General features: G+C 34.8%; 1 protein-coding gene across 50 annotated transcripts in view; it reads right to left on the bottom strand.

The window, feature by feature from the left end:
* trdn.L (triadin L homeolog) overlaps nt 1–24,199 on the bottom strand; it is a 374,840-nt gene that overhangs the window by 189,760 nt on the left and 160,881 nt on the right. For all 50 annotated transcript variants that reach the window (XM_041562894.1, XM_041562885.1, XM_041562883.1 and 47 more), the window contains 3 exons: nt 16,491–16,541; nt 9,447–9,476; nt 4,341–4,367 (listed from right to left, as the gene is read on the bottom strand). In XM_041562894.1, coding sequence (XP_041418828.1) covers nt 4,341–4,367; nt 9,447–9,476; nt 16,491–16,541 — 108 coding nt within the window. The remainder of the gene's footprint in view (nt 1–4,340; nt 4,368–9,446; nt 9,477–16,490; nt 16,542–24,199) is intronic.

Here is a 24,199-nt window from a genome sequence, read left to right on the forward strand (position 1 = left end):
GTTCTATGCACTCCAATGCACTTCGCCAGGTCAGAGCTGGCGAATAGTTATGGGCAAATTTATTCGCCAGGCGTCAGAAAAAACGGATGCCGGCATCAAAATTGACGCCGGCGTAAAAAAAACGGATGTTTCGCGAATTTTTCGTCGAATCGAAACGGTGAAAATTCGCCCATCACTACTGGCGAAGGCAAGTCTGGCGAAAGAGGTAACGTTCAGTAAAATCCGCATCTTAGTGAATTTGCAAAGTAACGTCATTAGAGTGTGAATGATTGCTAGCGTCTGTTATTTTCCCCCTGAATTTGCAAAGTTACGTCCGCTCACCAGAGTGATAATTCGCCTGGCGATAGCGTGCGAATCATCACTAGCGTATGTCTCTTTTGGTAGAGATGGAACTCCTGCGCCCTGCGAAGTTCCAAAATGATGTCACGCTGGAGAATTTTCACCAGCGTTAGACACTTCGCCCTTTAGTAAATCTGCCCCAGTGTGCAAAAATATTGCACTTACACCAGAAGAAATGTATCAGTAAATATCAGACTAAATGGTCAGTAATGTAAGCATCTCACCAAAGATGATTGACTTCCTCTGGGGTACATCTGAGAACAGCCTCTACAAAATTTGAATAACTTGATTTACCAGCTTCTTATCACTGACTTTTAGGGGCCTGTTTATTAAACCTCAATTTTTTCTATTTGAGTTTTTAAAGGGGAAAAACTTGAATTTTTAGAAAAAAACTCAGATTTTTATAGATATATTATACCCTGAAGGTGCTAAAAAAATCTGAATCTGATAATACTCATAAGTCATGCAGAAGTTAATGGCAGAAGTTCCTTTTAAAATTTGAATATGTTTCTTGACATCTTGATCTATGCTGGTTTCATATGATAATCTGAAAAAGTAAAGGTTTTTAGGTGACAACTTGAAATAGTAGTAAGATTCAAGTGTAAAATTTGAAAAAGTGGCACGATTTGAATGATCCCATGATCCTGCCAAGACTTTTCCGTGAATGGGAGTTAGGTCAATTTTGTTTAAATAAAAAAATTGGAAAAATGTATCATATATTTATCAAGGGTCGAATTTCGAATTCAAAAACACCAACCATAATGAAGTCTAAGTTTTTTTTGGTCGAATATGTCCGTTTTCGATCGAATAGGTCCGTATATGGCCGAATTCAAACCCTACGAATCGAAGGAATAGCGCATTTGATCGAATTCGATTCAAAGTTTTTCCCAAAAAAAAAGTCCACCAATTGACCCAAATAGGTTCTAAGAGGTCCCCCATAGGCTAAAACAGCAATTCGGCAGGTTTTAGATTGCGAAAATTCTAGGTCGAATTTTTAAAGAGACAGTACATAATAGATATTGATATTCAATTTTTTAAATTTTTTTCAAAATCAAATTGAATTTGGATTATTCCCGAGTCGAAGTACACAAAAAATAACTCAAAATTCAAATTTTTTTCATTTGAAAGTTCACCTCTTTGCTAAATCTGGCCCTTAGTGAATACCTCCTTAATTTGGATATATTTTATTTAATTGTGGATACATTTTAGATATAAGTATTGTCATATTAGTTGGCTCTTATTATACACCACATTTTCTTCCATGCCTCTTTCTTTCCTGCATTTATAAAGGTTTGTATTTTTATGCCATCTACATGCTGATGCAGAAAATTAATTTTCAGCATCATAACCTGCTGCATCTTTTTTTTTTTGAACTGGACATTTACACTGAAATTCGCAGTTGCCTAAAAACATTACACAGCATTATAAATAAGTCTGATTTTATGCAGTATTTTGACACAGTTATGAGTTATAGCTAGAGTTATGTGGTGATACTATGAGATGTTCTAAATAACATTTCTTAGCTACCAGCTTTGCTTTATTTGCTGCAAGTCAGACAATAAAATAATATTTTTAATTGGTTATAAGGGATATCTTGACATATGTTGACAATAACCACATAAAAAGTACTTTATTATTACTTAGCAACTTGTTCAGATGTGCTTTTTTTTATAATACTCATGGGAAAACGGTAAGGGGCACATTTACTAAGGGTCGAAGGGAATTCGAAGTGAATATTCGAATTGAAAAACTTTGAATTTTGAAGTAATTTTTGGGTACTTCGACCATCGAATAAGCCAAATTCGATTTCGACTTCGTTTCGAAGTGAAAATGCTTTGATTATTCGACCATTCGATAATCAAAGTGCTGTCTCTTTAAAAAACTTTGACTTCGACACTTCGCCACCTTAAACTTGCCGAATTGCTACAGTATGTTAGCCTATGGGGACCTCCTAGAACAGGGATCCCCAACCTTTAGAACCCGTGAGCAACATTCAGAAGTTAAAGGAGATGGGGAGCAACACTAGCATGAAAAATGTTCTTGGAGTGCCAAATACAGGCTGTGATTGGCCATTTAGTAGCCCCTATGTGGATTGTCAACCTACATTGAGGCTCTGTTTGGCAGTACACCTGGTTGTAATGCAGCCAAAACTTGCCTCCAAGCCTGGAATTAAAAATAAGCTCCTGCTTTGAGGCCACTGGGAGCAACATCCAAGGGTTTGGAGAGCAACATGTTGCTCACGAGCTACTGGTTGGGGATCCCTGTCCTAGAACATATAGCAAACATTTGGCTAAGTTTTTAGAAGTCAAAGTGAAATCGTACGATTAAATCGTTAGAATCTTTCGATTCAAAGTACGATCGAATTACGATCTTAGTACGATCATACGATCTTAAAAATCCTACCAATTCGACTTCGAAAGTCGAACTAGCCTATTTGATGGTCAAATTTCGAAGTTTTTTGCACTTCGAAATTCGACCCTTGATAAATCTGCACCTAAATGTTAAAATCCTGTACTTGATAGCAGATTTCTGACCAGTTTTTATATAAATGTATGAACATCTAAATAATCCTAGTAATTATAGAACAATAATAAATAATCATATTCGTTACAGAACATGAATAAATTACAGCTCAAATTGTATAGTTACATGTGAAGTGCAAATCTGATAAATAGAGATTTCTCTATTTTTCAGTGCTTATTAATTATAAAAGGATTATTGTAGTCATTAGCATTATAAAAAATATGTATACTATGTTTTAATGTTATCTCGGTTGCATGTTACAAAACAAATACTCAAATAAATGCAGCATTAAAGAGAAACTATACCATAACAGAAATTTGTAGATTTTCATATCTAATATGCCATCTGGTGGTGAAACAAAAATAAGCTCAGTGTATATATTTTTTTCTATATATATATATATATATATATATATATATATATATATATATATATATATATATATATATATATATATATATATATATATATATATATATATATATATATATATATATATATATATATATATATATATATATATATATATATATATATATATATATAGTCCCTTTATTGGCATGCTTGCCGCAGTAGAACTTTCTTAAGCTCCCTAGCACATTTATACACTAGGATAAATTTCATCAGGAACCTATTAACCTGTCTGTATGTTTGGAGAGTAATAAACTAGAGTGCTTGGAGCAAACCAACACAAAGCTGGTGAAAATAGCCAAATCCCCTGTACTTAGTATCCAGCACAGAATCAAACTCAGGACCCCAGCACTGCAAGGCAATGGTACTAACCATTCATCACCAGTGCCAAGCCTGTGTGATGATGCTTATACTTATTGTTTTCTTTGGTCTATTTTATACCAAGGACCTATTATGATAAGGACAAGGGATGATTTCTTCAATAATATGAGAGGAGTTTTTATGAGAAAAAAGCCTTCCAGCTTTTAGTCCTGAATTACATATTAGGACACTGAGGGGGTTACTTGTTAAAACTCAAATTTATCTTTTATTATCAATTTTAACTAATTATCATTAAAATAACTACAAAAGTCAGGTCTAGAAAAAAGAAAAATCTAGCAAAAACTCGATTCGTACAATTTTTTTTCAGATTTGACGCACAAATCGCTTGATGTTTTTTGGCTTTTCATCAGAAACTCCTATATATTTCAGATTATCGGACGAAACCCGGAGCAGATCAAATATCTTCAAACTGTAAAAGGGACATCTGCCATTGACTTCTGCATGACCTGGGCAGGCTTGAGATGGCAGATTTTGGATTATCTTTGGGCTATAATAAATAGCGAAAAATTCAAGTTTTTTTCCTACAAAAAAATGTAACTTTTTTGTCCAGAAAAAAATCGAGGTTTAGTAAATTACCCCCTGTAGGTCTGTGTATTACAAAAATTACATTTAACATGCTGAAAATACATGGGTGTATTACTACAACCTGAAACATTTGTTAGAACAGAATTAAACAAATTGTTTACCAGTAAATGCAGGCTGTTGGCTTCTTTCTGCAAAAAAAAAAAAAAAAAAAAACATTATTACATGGAGTTATTCAGGATAGAATACATTACACTCATATTGCACATCATATTAGTCAATATGTAAGTCATAGGCATTTACATGAATGTAAAAGATTTAAAAAGAACCATGCTGCAACATCTTTATCAGTGTGACTCACTTTACACCTTTAGCAGTATGATGAAATTTTAATTAATTTTCATACCAGTATCACTCACAAATATCTATTTTTTCCAAAAAATAAAAAATAAAAGTGGTATTTTAAAATATAATAATATATTTTTGACAATAAAAAAAAAACAAATAAATTACTTTAATGAAATCAAGATGAACTGGACATTGAAGCATTCGATATACAGGCATATGCGTTTTCTCCAAAAAGAACAAAAAATATTTTAAAGAATTTACTTTTACACCTGACAATAAATCAAAGTTAATTTACTAACGGAGATCTGTTATGACAGTTTTTTTTAAAGTTTAAGTAAATTGTAAATATACTTTATATATTAATATATTTGGTTAGGCAGCAAAATGCAATGAGCACAACCATAACTGTTGCCCAGTCATATTAATTTTCCAATAAAATACAAAAATAAAACAAATCCAAAAATCTGTTTTTACAACAGTGGCCAAGCAATGATGTTCAGTGAATCTGACTGTTTCAAGCTTTTGGTTATGTTAACACCCAGCATATTTTTGAACAGCACTGTCATTTAAACAGCCTGATGAGCTGGGCAGCTGTCATTCATTATAGTGTTTTGCAGATATCTTATATGCATTGCTAATAATTCAATAAGACCTAAGTTCAGGCAAAATGTAAGGCTGTGTTTATATGGTCGGCTTTGCCACAGTGCCACTGATAAAAAAAAACAGAATAATAGTCGTAAGTGTTAAAGCTGGATGTTTATCTGCACTTTTTGTAAACTGTGTAGTGTAATAAAAGGTGCACCAGTTGCTGCTGATCTAGTAACCCATAACAACTAATTAGCAAATACATTTATTAGCAAATTTCAGATTGGTCGCTATGAGTTACAGTCCTAGGCAAGTTTTGCCCATTTTTATATTTAAGTATTTCTTTTTTAGTATGGTGTATAGAATAACAGTTCTCTTTAGTATTTATAATAATCGTCAGCAATTATCCTGCAACCCATTATAATCACATTTTATTTAAGTTTGTAGAGATCTATGCAGAATTGGTTGTAAGTATTTTAAATGGTTTGCTAAGTCATTGAATGACTGACAGCCTATACTGAAGAGAAGAAAAAATCATATATTTTGCAAATTAAAAAATAAAGCAAGTAACTAAGATTAAGTACTTGTGTCAGGGGATGAATTAACCTTTATTGTATTTCACTGCACATCTAAGTTTTAAAGTCAAAATGTTGTGACTAAATATTATACACATAAATCAACCATTCCCTTTTTCCAGCTGCAGTGTTTCTTAGGCTTTCAGTTAAGGAGCAATCCATTCTACAGACAAATTTGTTTTAATTGTGGTCATACAGTCTGGAAGAAAATATGACTTTACTTTCAATTTCCAGAAATGTATATGCAAGTTTCAATATTCCAATGTTTTGTAGCATCAACTGAAAAATGTATTCCAAAAAATTTGCTATATTTGCATATTGTTTATAGGCAGCATAAAGAATGTTACTTAAGATAATAGTTTCATAACTCGGGCAAAGCATCTAAATTTCCAGCTCCTGTAGATAACATTTTGTTAAAACTGAACTTCACTTTAAGGTCATTATTCAGAAAAATATTTCAAGATCACACCAAGCTTCTCAATTTTCCTTATAAAATTATTCCTCCATCATATTATCCTTTGCTTTATTATGAGTCAAATTGGAGCATTTTCTCTTGTAGAATGCTAAAACCATGCACAAAAGCATTGTTTTAATTATGTAACATTTCACAGCTAAATAAGTTGGAGTACAGTATTTGTTATATAAGACAATAGTTGTAGGTGGTGAATTGGTGACATACGTGTTACTTAAAATTGCAAAGGAAATTTGGTGATGTAGACAAGTCAATATCTGCCATGAGGAAGATGATGCAACTTGATCTCCATCATGTAGTTTGTTGGGTATTAGACTGGAATTAATTTCTTTATTACACCGTTCTTTTCCTGCATGATTTTTGTATTGTCTTCCAAAATAGATGATTTTATAAATAATTTCTGAAATATTTGTCTTTCAGCCTTCTCTCTCTGATATCAGCACACAAGTCCAAGATGTTAATATTTTTGAATGGTATAACAGAAACAGTGTCAGTTGTATTTCTTCATTCTTCATTGTAGGGTGTCCCTGTTTTATAAGGCCTTTCTGACTCACCTCCAAGGATACGATAAGGATATCTTTGTATTTGTAGTCATTCTCCTTTCTTTTCTGTCTTGTAATTGTATTATCCAAGTTTTCCATTTTTCAGGAACTGATAGTGTGAAGGACCTACTACACCTGATAACTCATATGTATTCATTAAAGATTGGTCACTAAGCAATGGTCAAGATAAACACACACAAAATAAACATATTTTATGAGAATGATATCCATTATGTTGATTTTAAAAGAGGCAATAACATCATCCTCCACAATTCTTCTAAACTTACCTTTGGTTAGGTCACAATGGATTGTACTTTTTAAGAGCTCTTTTGAAACCCATATTCTCATCTAATGAATGTTGACCAAGGATTATGTCAGCACTGTAAATAAGTCCATATATCTGTCCATGTGCTTATTATTATGATTACTGGTGATAATTCAGATAATCTGCTTGGAAAGGTCTCTTTATAGTAATAATTAATATTGAAGATTTCCTGATTTTTTTTGATTTTTTCACTTAAGAATATTTTGCTATCAACTTTTAGAATTTTCACTTCCTCTGTCTAGTAATTTTGACAAGTTTCAAATTGTAGCAGAATATATTCCTAAAATTACAATTTGGTCTTTAATCCAAGAATGAATGATTAGCTTGTATGCAATAAATTAAGCACCCCAAAAAGTATTCATTATTGTAGGGTGCTGCAGCATGCATATCTAGATTTTTATATTTATACAGTGCAATTATTATTATATATGACATATACAGCATAATTTAACATACATTCACTCCTCACAATTTTACTGTATGTCTAAGCCATAAAAGAAAATGTAATATACTTAAACTATATACAAAACCCTGTTAATGCTAACTTCTGATTGGCTGGTATAGGAATGTTTTTCACTGGTAATTGCATAAGCCATTTTTTATTATTTACAATAATAATATTGAATTTGAATTATGTGATAAATACTGTAGTTGATGCAAACATTTTTATAAAATGTATATTTTCTTTGTTTGCCTTTTCTGAATAGATTCAGTGACATCTCCATTTTTATTTTATGTTATTCTTTATTGATTTAACATTACAAAGGATACAGAAAGGAAAAGGGAACATCAAGGGGGAATTCAAATAATCAAGACTGATAAATAATATGGCAGGGTTAGAGGACTGTGAATGTAAACAATTTCTGACAACAATGTTATAAAAGCCAGTAAAAGTAAGGAATATAGCTATCAACTATGATGGACTATATCGTTTTTGTATTGTCAATGTAGAAAGAATATACTTCTTTAATAATGTGTCTAACAATAGTAAGGTAAGGTGATTATTAGTGAAGATTCTTTGGTCAAAGTTTGAATAAAATTGAAAGATTTCCAATCAGTCACTGATTGGTTTGAATGTTTTCAGATGCAGCAGAATTTGTGTGTAAAAGGATTTTTCTATTTATATAATGGATAAATCTCTCTAATTAAGATCATATGAAAATAAAGGTAAAGAATAAAGTAAAGTAAAAGTTTCTGATAATATTAATGGAAAAAAGACATAGGGGGTTATTTATCAAGGTCCGAATTTATCTCAATATCGGCTGCTACAAACTGTGACCTAACCCCCCTCGGATTTTTAATGCTTATTTATTATTACATTTTCCCGAAAATTTTCACCCGAAAGCTCCGAAAACATTGTGAAATTGCTCGAAACCCCCGACACAACCAAAAATCAATGGGACTGTTCCCATTGACTTTTATGCAACCTCAACAGGTTTGAGATGCCGTGTTTTTATATTCTGGATTTTTAGCCCTCTGGGTTTAATAAATTCCGAAAAATTTGTGATTTTTTTAATAGTCCGATTTTATAAAAAAAATCACACATTTTTCGGATTTCGGGGAATTTCGGGTATTCGGAGCTTAGTAAATAACCCCCATATTGTCAATTAGATTCAGCTGCTAAATGTATATCAAAGTAGAGTCTCTTGTCATTTTGAGTCTTCCTGTCATCTCCCTTATGTGCATAGTGTTGTGTGCTTGCAGTATTCAAAAACCTTTTTTTTATGTAGCTCTTTGTATTTATTTAGATTAACTTGTTAATAAAAAAAATATACAGTAATATATCATGTTAAAGCTGTAAACATTATGTGATACACTAGTATTTTGAATGTTATATGAATGCAGTGACCATGCTAAATTTTTAAGTTCATTTTAGACAAAAAACATACTGTACTGCCATGAAATATGCAGAAATGATGTGTTAAATTATAAATTATCTGAAGGTTCATGATTTCTTTATATTAATCTGAATTTTATCAAACTATTCCAGAAGCACTGCTCATTTAAATTAAAGGCACATACTTCCCGTGTGCAGACATTTTGCTTCCTAGGTAATGAGCCTTAAAGGGAAAAAATTTTTTTAAAAAATTGCCTTTAGTGTTTAAAATAAATAAAAAGTGTATGGTAATCTTTTAATGTGCCATATTATTTGAAGCAGCTTGCACATTTCTTTCCCTCTCCTTTTATTTTAAAAACGTAGCACCCCTCACTCTGAATACACCACAGTGGGCCTCATATCAGTGACCCTAATACTTGAAGTGTACTTTTATCCTAGCTTTCCTTTGGTTTTAATAAGGAAAAATCCTAGGGCACAACTAGTGCAAATTGGGAACATTTCAACCAAAATCACAATTTAACATAAAGTACTCGGACCATATCCTGATCAAATGAGCATTGTTTAACATCCCATGCATCAAGTGTACCTTCTTTCTTCTCTTCTGTTCTTGCTTCAGCTGAAACATGAAATAAATTGTATGTTGAATTGATAAGTAACTTACCAAACATGAATCTACATGTTTTATTCTTTAGTAACCTAAAACTTGATTATTACATATACTTGCTAATTAGATTTCATGAAATTAACCTAAATTAACTTAAAGCTGTTACAAAAAAATACCGAATTTTAACTACTATGAATTGGTTCAAATTCACAAAGTATTTGTAAATATTAACTGGTCTTTATTTCTTTGTGTAGTAACTTACAGGTTGTAGGATTTCTTGTAAGTATCCTTATTTTTATGATCCAAGTGCCAATTGAACAAAAGTATAATAAAAAAAGGTATTCCAAAATGTCTGTGGATGGGAAAATCTGTTTTGCTGTTAAATACTTGTATTTGCAATAACAGTCATTTGTAAACAGGTTAATTATTTTAAGCAGGAAGGTATGCTAATAAGAATAACCAAATAATAAAAATAAATATTGATAAAACACATAAGAATTTATGGGAAAAAAACATTAAAATAGACTCCAGGAAAATCATTTTCAGTATTATATTTAAGATTGATTGATGTAAAGTTTGTAATTTTTGTTGTTGCTATTTTTAATGAAATGTCAATATTCTGTATTACCTACAGTAAAATAACCAATTCCTAATTAATGAAGTAAAGCATGAGATGAGCAACAGAAACACCTCTGTGCCATTAATTAGATGCTATGGGGATGTTTACCCCTATTCAATGTGTAGAAAAATATTTTCTTGTGTTGGATCAATGCAACATGCTTTTTTCACTTTGTTGGGCATTTTGGTTTAAGGAAATAGTATAGTTTGGTTAAATTTGACTGATAAGAATTACAGTAAAAAATAATACAGTGTGGGGCAAATTTAACCCTCGATTAACCCTCGATATTCGACTGTTGAAGTTAAATCCTTCAACTTTGAATATCGAAGTCGAAGGATTTAGCGCTATTTGCTGTTCGATCTAACTATTTTAATCCATCGATCGAATGATTTTTGTTCGACCACAAAAAACTAGCAAAGCCTCTGGGGACCTTCCCCATAGGCTAACATTGACTTCGGTAGCTTTTCAGGTGGCGAACTAGGGGGTCGAAGTTTTTTCTTAAAGAGACAGTACTTCGACTATTGAATGGTCGAATAGTCGAGCGATTTTTAGTTCGAAGCATTCGATTCGAACTCGAAGGTCGAAGTAGCCCATTCGATGGTCGAAGTAGCCAAAAAACATTCGAAATTCGATTTTTTTTTTCCTCTATTTCTTCACTCGAGCTAAGTAAATGGGCCCCTGTATTTTCGTTGTTTATGCATCAACTTCAGACCGGACATTTCAACAACTGCATGGTATAACTATATTTGCTTGATAAATGGGCTTGCCCCGAAACGTTGCACGTTTGCATTAAATAAACAGCAAGGGGTAACCCTGTATTCCTTTGCCTTGAGTGCCAGGGTGTCCTATTTGCAATAACTATATTTGACACCTAGGGGCCGATTTATCAGGTCGAATTTCGAAGTGAAAAAAACTTCAAAATTCGACCATTGAATAGGGTAGTCCAGCATTCAAAGTCGAAGTATTTTTTAAGATTGTATGATCGTACTCCGATCGTACTTCGATCATACGATCGTACTCCGATCATACTTCGAACGATTTAATCGATCAAACGATTTTACTTTGACTACTAAAAACTTACCAAATGTTGGATATAGGTTCTAGGAGGTCCCCATAAGCTAACATAGCAATTTGGCAGGTTTAAGGTGGCAACGTGTCAACGTTTTTTAAAGAGACAGTACTTAGATTTTCGAATGGTCGAATTTGTGACGTATTTTCACTTTGAATCAAAGTCGAACTGGCCTATTCGATGGTCGAAGTACCCAAAAATTACTTCGAAATTTGAAGTTTTTAAATTCAAAAATTCACTTCGACTCTTAGTAAATGGGCCGCTTTCTGACTGATTATTTTGAAATTTCTTGCTGCACTGTAATGCCATCAGTGTGTTGTTGCAACTAATGTGATCCAATATAGAAAGCATTGTCTGAATAGTTGGATTCTTGCCTTTTGGTTATAGTGTGGTTATGTACTGTACAAAGTAAAGGAGATTTTAGCAGATTTTCTTTAAAAAATTAAGCTTTTTTGTTGCAAGCCAAATTTACTTTAGGATTTTAGAGCTATAGATATACATAGCTATAGATAAACAGTAAAGAACAGTATACAGGCATGACGTATGGTATGTTGAACTTAATTATGCAAAGTTGCCTTATCAAGAAAACCCAAGGTCCCACCCATTCCGGATAAAAGATCCTATACCTGTACAAATTCTTTGAAAAATGATGTTGTCATGTCAAATACTGCAATATTTACTTGTTGGTGGAAGGCAGCATTCTTCAGGAGAGCTTGGTTAATGATAACATTAGTGTGCTATTTTCAGAATTCTATAAAACTCAGTTATGCCTATGGTAAATGTCCATGTTATCTTTTGATGACATTTTTCAGACAGGACATTTCTCTAGATGAGTATGGCATTCTGTTTCTGCTGAGCTGGATGTGTCAGAAAGTAAACGAAACAGAAATTATTTGAAAGGTCTTGAACAAGAACAGATAAAGTTCCAATGTAACATTTTAAATGAGTGACTGTTATCGCTTCCATTTTATTAAAATCTGATAACGTTCCTGAGATGTGACAGAAGCCATTTAAAGATCAAAAAGAAAGGCATATGCAGTTTAGGATGTCTATTTTATATTTTAAGAAGTTACAATATGTTTTACATCTGAGGGCATTTTTACCTTAATAATCAAAGATTAGGAAACTTAAAACATTTTCAGGGTATAAGGAAATAGGATACTGTAAGCTGCTGGCATTCTATAATTCTTTTTTATTGAAAATGATTGCACATAGGATATACAGAAGATAATAATATTTTAAACAACAGTCGAAACTCAAATTTCATGGGTAAATAGGGTTGCCACTTGTTGTAATGCGGAAGTCTGAGCAGGGGGAGGGTTGATGATATCAGGGGCAGCGTAGATGACGTTTCAAGGCATTCTGTGATGCCAAGGGTGATCAGTGATTGGCCATACTTTTTAAAGTTCTTAGATTTCCTTATTTGGAAATCGGGCCAGACAATTTCACTGGGAATTCCCAGACTGTACAAGTTAAAACCAGAGAGATGGCAACCCTATGCATGAACCACTTATAACGCATGAAGTCATATAATAATTTAACCTAACATTCTGTTCAGTGGCGGAACTACCGGGGGAGCAGGGGGTGCGAGCGGGCCAGGGCCCACACCCCTCAGGGCCCTCCGGCAGCCCGTGCGCCACTGAAAATGCGGGCCGTACAGAGGGGGGCGGGCCCGGCTGTGTGTCACGCACCAGGGCCCGCCCCCCTCTAGTTACGCTACTGATTCTGTTTTAAATAGAAGGGTGCATTTGAAAAAACCCATCCATCCACCCCTAGTCCCTAGAGCTATGGAAGAGGGATGGGGGGAGGTGGTCTGTCAGCAAATTAGAGTGAAATTTAAGTAGACATACTGTTAAGCACAGCTTGGAACTCAGAGTGAGATTTTGGGGTGAATATTTGCTGTCCTAGATATTCCTGGAGCTACAACAAAACAGCTGATAAAACAATGCTCTCATGTACCTGAAACTATAGCTGTCAGCAAATGATGGACCTCATCATCCTGATGAAGGGTGGGTGTTCCCCCCCGAAACGTTGATGTTTGGTGGCTGAATAAAAGGGGATAATCCCCGACTGCACTAATCGGTGTGTGTGCGGATCCGTTTCTTTTACACATTGGTTGCTAAGGGACCCGGCCGGGTCAACGGAAGGAATGCACCACCAGCTTGCAGGATTGGTGAACTACAGGTGTGCGGTAGGAGAATTACATTGTGGACCTCAAAAAGGGACATCCAAAGCCTTTGCCCTATAACATGTCCTTAACCCATCCTAATGTTGGAAGTGAGTTTGAGCTCAGATGGACGGAATGCTGTGCACATATTGACACTATTCATTACAGTACATTAATGTGTCCGAAAGCTTCTTACACTTCTACATTATCACACTGTTCATTCAGGTTCATTCATTATGAATATCATGCACAAATGATGCAGGGGAACCTGGTCACCCTGTAACACTGAATGTTGTTGCAATTCCAAGGTCCCCACAGCAACCTGTTTAAATAGGTGCAACAAACTTTTACCTAAAGAATCACCAATAATGCCATTTTAACTGTAAACCTAGAAGTTATTTCTACTGCAAATATTTTAGCCAAAGCATGAAACATATTAGTGAAGGAAAATTCAAGCAAATTATTTTTTTTGCTATATCAGCGCAATTGCTACTTTTGTAATGTTGTGCTCTGCTGCAATGACTCTGAACAGGCAAAAAATGCTACACATGAAATTGCATGTTTCACATTGTAATTGTAAGTCTGTGATCCCTTGTTCACTAGTATATTTTGTAGAGGCACTGAGGACATGACTTATGGGTGGAGCTTTTCACTGAGTGTAAAGAGTCCAGCAAATTAATTGTAGGGGTATGATATAGACCCACTAATGTAAGAGAGGAGGAGGCTAAGCTTCTGATGCAAATGTGCAAGTGATTGAACCCCTGGGAAATAGTGACCATAATGTGATCTCATTTTATGTCTGGTGCAAAAAACAAATAAACACTAGGACAACTACAGCAACTCAAACAGCAAAGATTGGAAATGGGGAGTGCATTGCAGCAGAGTAAAAAGATGCATGTTGAGAATAGTGCCCCTTTAAATAATGGTACCAGTATGGTGGTAACAGATCCAAAAAAAGGCAAATTTGCTAAATCAGTTATTTTCTTCAGTGTATACAAAAGAGGAGTCAGAGTTCCCAGACCCACCGCAAAGCTGCACTGTTGGCTCCGCTCAAACTATTAAGTGTTTGACTCAGGATATGGTTCATAATGCTTTACTAAAAATTAATGTGAACAAGGCACCAGGGTGAGATGGAGTACATTCACCAGTTTTAAGAGAGCTCAGTCCAATTTTAGACCTCTCTCTCTTAGGCCTCTATTTCTGATTTTCGCAGACTCTCTTTCAACTGGTATGGTACCTATGGATTGGAGGAATGCTGATGTTATTCTATATTTAAAAAGAGATTACAATCTCAGCCTGACAACTATAGGCCTGTAAATTTGACATCTGTGGTGGGCTTGTTAAGGGATCACATTCAAAATGTTCTCCTAGTGAATGGCATTATGATCAGCAATCAGCATGGCTTTATGAAGGATATGTCATGTCAGACAAATTTGATTGGTTTTTAAAATAATATAAGTAAGATGCTGGACAGCGAGGGAGCAGTAGATGTGATGTATTTGGATTTTGCAAAAGTGTTTGATACAGTGCCCCACGAACATCTGCTTTTTAAACTAAGGTCTGTTGGGCTTAATGAAGTCATTTGCGCATGGATAGGAAACTGGCTACTTGATCGGGTAAAGAGGGTGGATGTTAATGTTACATTTTCTATTTGGAGTAAGGTTCTTAGTGGGCTCCCGCAGAGCTCTGTATTGGATTAATTTTTATTGAACTTGTTCATGAATGACTTATTCTATTGTATAATATTGTTAGTAATGTATTGGTGTTTGCAGATGACACAAAACTATGCAGCCCAATTAATTCCATCCAGGATGTGACATCCTTGCAGCAGGATCATGACAAAATGGCAATCTGAGCAGCTAAGTGGCAGATGAGATTCAATGTTGATAAATGTAAAGTCATGCACCTGGGATGTAAAAATATGCAAGCCACTTAAACCCTTAATAGGAATGCACTAGGAAAATCCATAACGGAAAAGGACCTTCCTTGTTGATAATACACTTGACTGTAGCAAGCAATGCCAGTCAGCGTCATCAAGGGCAAAGAAGGTCTGTACACTGTAAACTGTACATTAGATAGCTTTAAGAAGGGGTTGGATGGCTTTTTAGCAAGTGAGGAAATACAGGGCTATGGAAGATAGCTTATAGTACAAGTTGATCCAGGGATTGAAACCGATGAAATCTGACTTTTGACATGCATACTCTACTGAGACATTCTTGTTAAAAGTTAAAAATGATCTCCAGATTGCTAACTCTAAAGGTAGCTTCTCTTATCTAATTTCCCTCGACCTATCATCAATATAGAATAACACTGGCTACTCCATTCTAACGAAATTCTCAATTCCATTGGTATCTGTAATCAGTCTGTTATTACCTGCAATGTGCAGTCTGCTTTTCAGCTTGAACCCAGGGCCTTCTGCTCATTGCCTATGTAGCACTAATGAAAGCTTACACATGCATTGCAATGTAGGTAAGGCCATTGAGGGATAAAAACATAATAAACCTCTTTATACATTCCTGGTAAGTCCTCACCGTAAGTATTTAGGGAATTTTGGTACCTTGGTCCTTAAGTAGGATATTATTTTCAGATACTGCACATGGTGGTGAGCACATTCTACTAACATGATGAGCATATGCTATCCTTTATAGAAGTATTAAAATATTAATCTGGGAACACTATAAAATATTCAGTCCTCATTAGTACAAGCATGAAATCTATTATATAAAAAATCCTTTCAATCATGTGGAGCACCATACATTAATGTTATTATTATAAAGTAATTGGAAATTATTTTTAAAAATTATTTGCTTTAAATGGATTCTATAGAAGATGGGCTTCCTATAATTTGGAACATTTTGAATAATGGTATTTCCTCATAAGGGATACTATGCCTGTATACTATTATGCTACAGTTTTTTATGCATATTTAAAAATAAGAATTATTTGCTTAAAATTATGGGAGACTTTCTAGATAATGGATTTCTAAATAAGGCATCCCATACCTCTATACTGTGTCTACAGATTTTGTGAGTTGTGTAGACAAGAATTTTAGACCATAATCATTTCACTCAGCCAGCAGATGGTAGTATTATTCCATATACTGTACACAATCATTCCGTTACTCAATCCTCTTCAGAGATAAAATACTATACCACAAATAATTTTTGTTACCTTCGACTGGTTTGGGCCGTTCATCTTTCACTATTTGAGATGTCACAGGTTCTAGAGTTTAGTAAAACAAAAAACAACATTTTACACTATAGTTTACAGTTGGTGGCTGGACATGACAAAGGGTTGTAAATTATAAAAGAAACGTGATGATATGGAAAAAGAGTGCTTTGACTCAGTATATTCTTGTCTATATTATGTAGGTATTGTATGTGTATAAAAAAAAAATACATATACTGTATACACGTATGTGATCTGTTATCCATAATGCTCAGGACCTGGGGTTTTCCAGATAATGTATCTTTCCATAATTTGGATCTTCATACCTTATATCTACTAGAAAAGCATGTAAACATTAAATATACCCAACAGGCTGGTTTTGCTTCCAATAAGGATTTATGATATCTTAGTTTGGATCAAACACAAGGTACTGTCATTATAACAGAGAAAAAGGAAATAATTTAAAAAAAATTAGATTATTTGGATAAAATGTCTATAGGAGACAGACTTTCCATAATTTGGAGCTTTCTGGACAATGGGTTTTCAGATAACAGCTATCTGTATTATCTGTATTATCATATCTGTATTATCATATATATAAATATATATATATATATATATATATATATATATATTTGGAACATGGAGGAGCACTCATCGGTGAAATGTGTACAAAATGACAAAAAATACCGCACTCAACAGGCTCAGTTAAAAAAAAAAGCTCTGTAATTTTTTTTGGTTGTCTATTAAGATTAGTTACTCTAACTGAGCCTGTACGAGTATTGTTCTTTTTTATATATACATACTATATACAGATATGGGATCCGTTATTTGGAAGCCAATTATCCAGAAGGCTGTCTCACATAGACTCCATTTTATCCAAATAATACAAATTGTTAAAAATCATTTCCTTTTTCTCTGTAATAATAAAACAGTACCTTGTATTTGATCCCAACTAAGATATAAATACTCCTTTCAGAAGCAAAACTTCTTAAAAGTTCTTCTAAAAGACTTAAAGGCATGAAGATCCAAATTACAGAAAGATCCATTATCTGGAAAACCCCAGGTCCAGAGTATGCTGGTTAACAGGTCCCGTACCTGTATATATAAATATTTCTATTAAAAACATAAAAAATTCATAGCAACAGCTTCAAACAATTAAACACAATCGGAGGAATGCAATATTAGTCGCTAATGCAAAAATTGTTTGCAATTCATTCGCAATGCCAATTAATGTTCACAAAGTGAACAATTTTTCCTTTGCAAACACTTTGCCCCTCACATGACAGTATAATAGTGATTGTGAATTTTATATTTTGTAATAGTGTACAGTGTATGTAATAAAAAGTTGTTATGCTTGCTCGAAAAGTTTACACCACTTTCAAGCAGGTGTTAAAGGTTGGCAATGCACAATTATTATTCACAATGCAATAAAAGCAAATTTGTTCTCTTTGCAAATTTTATTACATTTCCCTGAATATGTGCAGTGCTAAATTTATAAATCTAATAAAACCAATAACAATTATTAACTTAGGTTAACAACAAGATATGTTATAAAAGTTGCAAAGAGAAAAACAATTTGCACATATAAGAGCAAAAAATTGTAATTTTCCAATGTAATATTCTTCATTAGACAGTTATTGCATTACAATTTTTAATTGTGCATTGCTCACTTTTAAGAAGTGCTGCCTTGAAGGTGTCGTAATCTTTGGGAGAAAACATAACTTTTTCAGTAAGAAGTTTTAGACACACAGTGCACTGGCGCAAGCTATAAAATTTTGCAATCTTTCTTCCACTGTTGTAAGTGAACAGTTTCTGGGTTTGCAAAAGCTATTTAATTATTTTTTTTTAAATATTTAAAAGGCATACATTTTCGCATTACAAACATTTTCCATTACTGACTTTTATTACATTCCATAATTTTTTTTTGCAATTTTGCACGGCACCATAATAGATCAAGTTTTTAACCACCAAGGTGATTAATAATAGCCTTTGAAACATATGCATGAGGGTACAAGCTATGACCTGTAATTTTAATACAATGTTAATCTTGCAACATATTTTTGAATCAGATCCCCTCTTATAATTCTTCACTGCCAGTGTTGGGTGATCTTGCACCCCCCCCCCCCACGACAAATAGGCATGGTGGGACAAAGGCACCCTAGACACATGCCTTTTCTGTCTTCCCCTTCTTCTGGCCCTGTATACTCTGCCTCCCCCTAAGAAGCAGAGGTGTTGCGCGAATGAGGCAAGTTGAAAAACTCAGGCAGCAGCACAGAGCAAGGTACCAGGGGTGGCACAAAAGCCACTCTTGGTACCTTTAATAGCAGAGTTTCTGTTTTATAAACCAGAAATTCAAATGTTCTCCAAATTGCTAAAGCTAAAAGTAACTTCTCTTATCTAATCTCTCTCGACCTATCATCTATATAGGATAAAACTGGCTACTCCATTTGGTGAGTGCTCCCAAATTAGTCAATTAATATAGTAAGAGGAGAGCACTCCAAAGTAACAAAATGCTGTGATTTATTAAAGACTACTATTCAAGTCTTTAATAAATCACATAATTTTGCTACCTCTTACTATATTAATTGACAAATTGAAACTGGTATAGCGGTAACCGAGAAGAGGATTTGATGCATTCATAGTGAATAGGCAGTGCAGAAAACTTTTTTGCTTAATCCATTCTAACTAAATTCTCAATTTCATTGGTATCTGTAATCAGTATAATGGTTCTGTTATTAACTGCAATGTGCAGTCTGCTTTTCAGTTTGAACCTTGGGCCTTCTGCTCATTGTCTATGTACCACTAATGAAAGCTAACACATGCATTGCAATGTGCGTAAGGGCATTGATTTGAGGGATACAAACATTATTAACCTCTTTATAAATTCCTGGTAAGACCTCACCGAAAGTATTTAGGGAATTTTGGAACCTCTGTCCTTAAGTAGGACATTATTTTCAGATACTGCACATGGTGGTGAGCACATGCTACTAAAATGATGAGCATATGCTATTAAATCCTTTATAGAAGTGCCATATTAAAAGATTAATCCGGGAACACTATACTTTAATAAAATATTCAATCCTCATTAGTACATGCATGAAATCTATTATATAGAATGCCTAGAACACTGAGCTTTGCAAATAAAAAGCCTTTCAATAATATGGAGCACCATACATTAATGGTATTATTACAAAGTAATAAATAACATTTTAAAAACATTTTAAAAATAAGAATTATTTGATTAAAATGGATTCTATAAGATGGTCTTCCTGTAATTTGGAGCAGAGTTTCTGTTTTATAAACCAGAAATTCGTCTTTTCTAGTGCAAGAGAGCACAACTGAGCTCTCTGCAGTAGTGATGCACCCCCCCGATCCCTCCAGTGCGGGAAAAGTTAAGCGCTGGGGGGATAAGGGGTTTTTGCACTGCAGGGGCTACCTTAGGTGGCTCTATTCAAAGAAATGCTGCTGCTGAGAAGTGTAAAAAGTCAGCAACTCTCAGCATCTTTATTATCACAAACAAACCCCAGAAGTAGAGACTCCCATTGGTGCTTCCTTATAAGGAATACCTTATGCCTCCACCATATTAGCCACTGAGTCATAGTAAAAACTCAATTATGGGTGGATTGTGCGGAAGATGCAGTGGACTCTATTTAGCAGCGTGTTGAATTCATGGAGATTTGCATATAAATGTAGTACTTTTGACATTGTACTGTGTATTTAAATGAGCCCTTTAATGTTTAAAAGGAAGATGGGTGGACTAGGGCTAGGTGGCAGCAGACAAGGCCCTAAAATATTAGAACTATAAATATTGTTAAATATTTGCTTCATCCCAACAATGTCTGCCTTAAAGTTAAGTAGCCTGGTGGAAATGCCCCCACCCCTCAAAAATAAAGAAAAGCGTACATATGTTTAGTCTTACTGAACTTACTGAAATGTTACAAAAAGGCAAAAATATTTAAAACCTCTATTTAATGCTATGATAGCTGCTGTTTCTTTTCACATCAAGCAAAAAATCTAAACTATGAAACATGAAACATTGTTTTTGTAATCTCAGCCTTTTATAAAAGGCTAGGTGATAGAAGTGTGAAAGCATTAAACCAAATAATGCTTTGTGGCACAGCATGTATCAAGTTGCTTTTTAGTTCCAAATAAGTGTGAAGAAAGAGGGTTGTGGCAATGAAGAGTAAAAGTATCTTCTAGGACTCCATGAAAATGTAATTTATCCACTCAAGCATCAAAGCAAAACACTATGACAATGATAGATTCTTCCTGTTTTAGAGTAAATTGAAGTTATCAGTGTCGCTACCAATGAAAAATCTGAATAGAAGATAATGTGTAATAAAGGCCTGAGATTATGGTATTACCAAATTTATTACATGCTATTCAGAATTTTAAACTAGTTTCATTGTTATGATTTGTTTATATAAGCACTGACATATTATGCAATGCTTTAAAGAGAAAATTTAATCTTTCACCTAATTGTCAAAGTTTTAAAATGACATAAGAAATATATATAGTGAAATGTCACACAGTATTATGATACATTTAGAGGTGAATATTCACATTGTCATATAATTCACTTTGAAAGTCACTGATTGTATAATCACATAATCACATACTTATGGTTTGTTGTATAATGAGCACTAATTTGTTTGTTTGTTTGTATTGACAATGGTTTTTAAAGTTTGTTGAAAGGGCATTGTATTATCCTTGAGAAAGGTCCTAATGAGGACCGAGCCATTGGACTCTGGTACAATGTACCAAGAGTTAAATATTTTTTAAAAGGGTGTGTTGGTCTTAAAACTATATAAGTCAACAAGGAGTTCCATGACCATATAAAAGCACAAGGCCTCATATTTTCCAACAAGGGGTTGTTTACTATGTTCATTGCAAATGTACTCATTACATTTTTGTCATTTATATTACAGTTTCACCTCTTCCAAATATTCCAGTAAAATCTACAGACACACTATTATTCTCTTTAATGGAAAGTGGGGAGGTTTAGCTGCATGTCAAACATGACACACTGCCTCAGGGTAATATGTAGTGAGGACAGAACAGTGACAGAACAGTTATCAAACCGGTGGATTAAACTGTAGCTTCACTGCATTCTATTACAAACATAGACCTTTCATGCAGCGAGGAAACAGACCTCCTAATTAAATACCAAGGAACCAAGTCTGCAGAACATGCCAAAAGGATCAGGGTGATCAACAGAAACCACCCAGAGACTGGTCTCAAAATGGTCTGGCACAGACTCAATGAGTGGGATGGCTCAGCAGACAAAATAGAAAATGCACTTTTCAAAAAAATTGAATAAAATTCCTAAAACTAAAAAAAAAAAGCAAAAACTTAGGGAGCTAAGTGACCTGTTAATGTAACTCCAACTAGCCAAATCTGAAGGGGACTTACCGGTTCTTGCATTCCTTGATACAGCCACCGGTGTTAACCGTATAGTGCAAAAGCTGCCTTACAACTTACAAGAGCGGTGGATTACATACATGTTAAAATTTAAAGAAGTGCACAATGACCCATTTTCTCCCTTCATGGTATTTGTGGACTTTGTATATCAACAATCCAAGATGAGCAATGACCTCAGTTTTGATCTCACTGGCCACATGCCACCCCTTCAGTATCAAACACTCAGAAACTCAGTAGCAGCAGTAACAGTACACAAAATAAATGCTTCCTCTCTAGATTACTTTAACAGATTTGCTGTTCCATCACAAGAGGAGACAAAGACCCAGGTAAGCAATGTTCCTTACACCCAAAGCTTCACCCTCTCCTCTCCCGAAGAACCTTCAGAGAAAAGTCCATAGAAGACTGCAAAGCCTCCCTAAAGGTAAACAACGTTTGCTACAAGTGATGCTTGTCAACATCTCATCTTTCCAAGGACTGTAAGGTCAGTGTAAAAGACACAGAATGTGACAGCACGCAGCACAACACAGTTTTACACCCTGGGTTAGCCCCATGGGTTTTACCTCACACCAATGGTGCCAGCAAACATTGTGGGGAGGAAGGGGACACTGCTACAACTACACCAGTGGTAAGTTCTCAATGCACAAAATTCTGAGCCATAGGAGGTAAATTCTGAGCCATAGGAGGTAAATCCTGCTCCAAAATTTGCGTAGCCAGAGAATAAACAACAGGCCAAGGGGATAAAGCCATTAAGCTTTCGGCAATCCTGGATAAACAGAGCAACAGATCTCTAGCTTGGGCAGCATTCTTTGATGCATTTAATATCAAGGGCCCAAGTACTCCTTACTCCCTAAAAACTTGTGTAGGAGTTGTCGAGGCAACAGGGAGAAGATCATATGGCTACCAAGTAGAGTCCATAGATGAGCAGACATGCTTACCCATGCCAACTTTAATTGAATATAACCAGATCCCTGATAATAGTTCTGAAATTCCTTCACCAGAGTTATCGATACACCACATACACTTAAGATGCATAATGCACTTGATCCAAGAACTTGACCCTAAGGCTCAGATAATGCTTCTTCTTGGGAGGGATATCCCAATGATCCATAAAGCAAAAGACAAGATAAATGGCCCTCACTATTCACCTTATGTTTAGAAGTTAGACATTGGAAGGGTTATAATTAGAGATGCTTGCCTTGGAAGTGTACACCAGCCAGCCTGCATAAAGAGCATGCTGACAAATACACTAGAAAATGGTCACCCCTCCATTTTTCAACCATGCCACAACCAGTTCCCCATAAAGGACTAGCCTCGTACACAGAGCCCTAAACACTTCTAATGACAACAATGATCATCTAGGGTGCACAGTGTTCAAGACAACAAATGATAACCAGGCAGCAATGTCTACTGAGAATAAACTTTTAGAAAAAATGGTACAAGGACTAGTTAAAAATTATGCAATTTTTTGGGTTGCACCTCTACCCTTAAGGCCTTAGAGGCAAAGCCTGTCTAACAACAGAGAGTAAGGCCTTAAGTGTCAAAGCCTGTCTAACAACAGAGAGTAAGCCCTTAAGTGTTTATCCTCTCTCAGACGCAACTTTCACTGAAAACCAGAGATGAGAGACCACTTGTTCTCTTTCATGAGAATAATATTTGAGAATGACCATGCAGAGGTAGCTCCCACCCTCATTGACATGAGGACTGCTGGTACCTACCAATATTTGGGGGGGTGTATCACCCTAAAAAACCAGGACAGATTTGTTTTTTTTTTTTATTCCAGTGCCCAGTTCAAAGGTGTCTCTCTAAATGACATTCTCCTAACAGGCCCTGACCTCAATAATAAACTTCTGGGAGTACTCCTTCATTTCCACAAAGACTCTATTGCCTATATTGCTGACATTCAACAGATGTTTCATTGTTTTCTTGTTAGAGAGATAGACAGAAAATTATTGAGGTGTTTCTGGTTTAGAGACAATGAATTCTTCCAGGGATATCACAGAGTACCGCATAAGGGTGCATAACTTCAGCAACAGTCCTTCTCCTGCAGTTTCAATCCACAGGCTCAGACACTCTGCTCAGGAAAGTGAGGTAGGGTGTGGGTCAGATTTCAGGCAATTAGTAGAAAAAGACATCTATGTGAAAGACTGCTTAACATCATTACCCTCAAGTGAAGCTGCAACTAGTCTCCTAAAAAGGGGCTCAGGCTTCACAAAATAGCTTCAAACAGCAAAGAAGTTATGGAAGGCTTCTTTACCTAAGACCATTCAAATGATCTAATAGTCTTAAAC

The sequence above is a fragment of the Xenopus laevis genome, chromosome 5L (genome assembly GCF_017654675.1).
Source record: "Xenopus laevis strain J_2021 chromosome 5L, Xenopus_laevis_v10.1, whole genome shotgun sequence".
Taxonomy (NCBI): Eukaryota; Metazoa; Chordata; class Amphibia; order Anura; family Pipidae; genus Xenopus; species Xenopus laevis.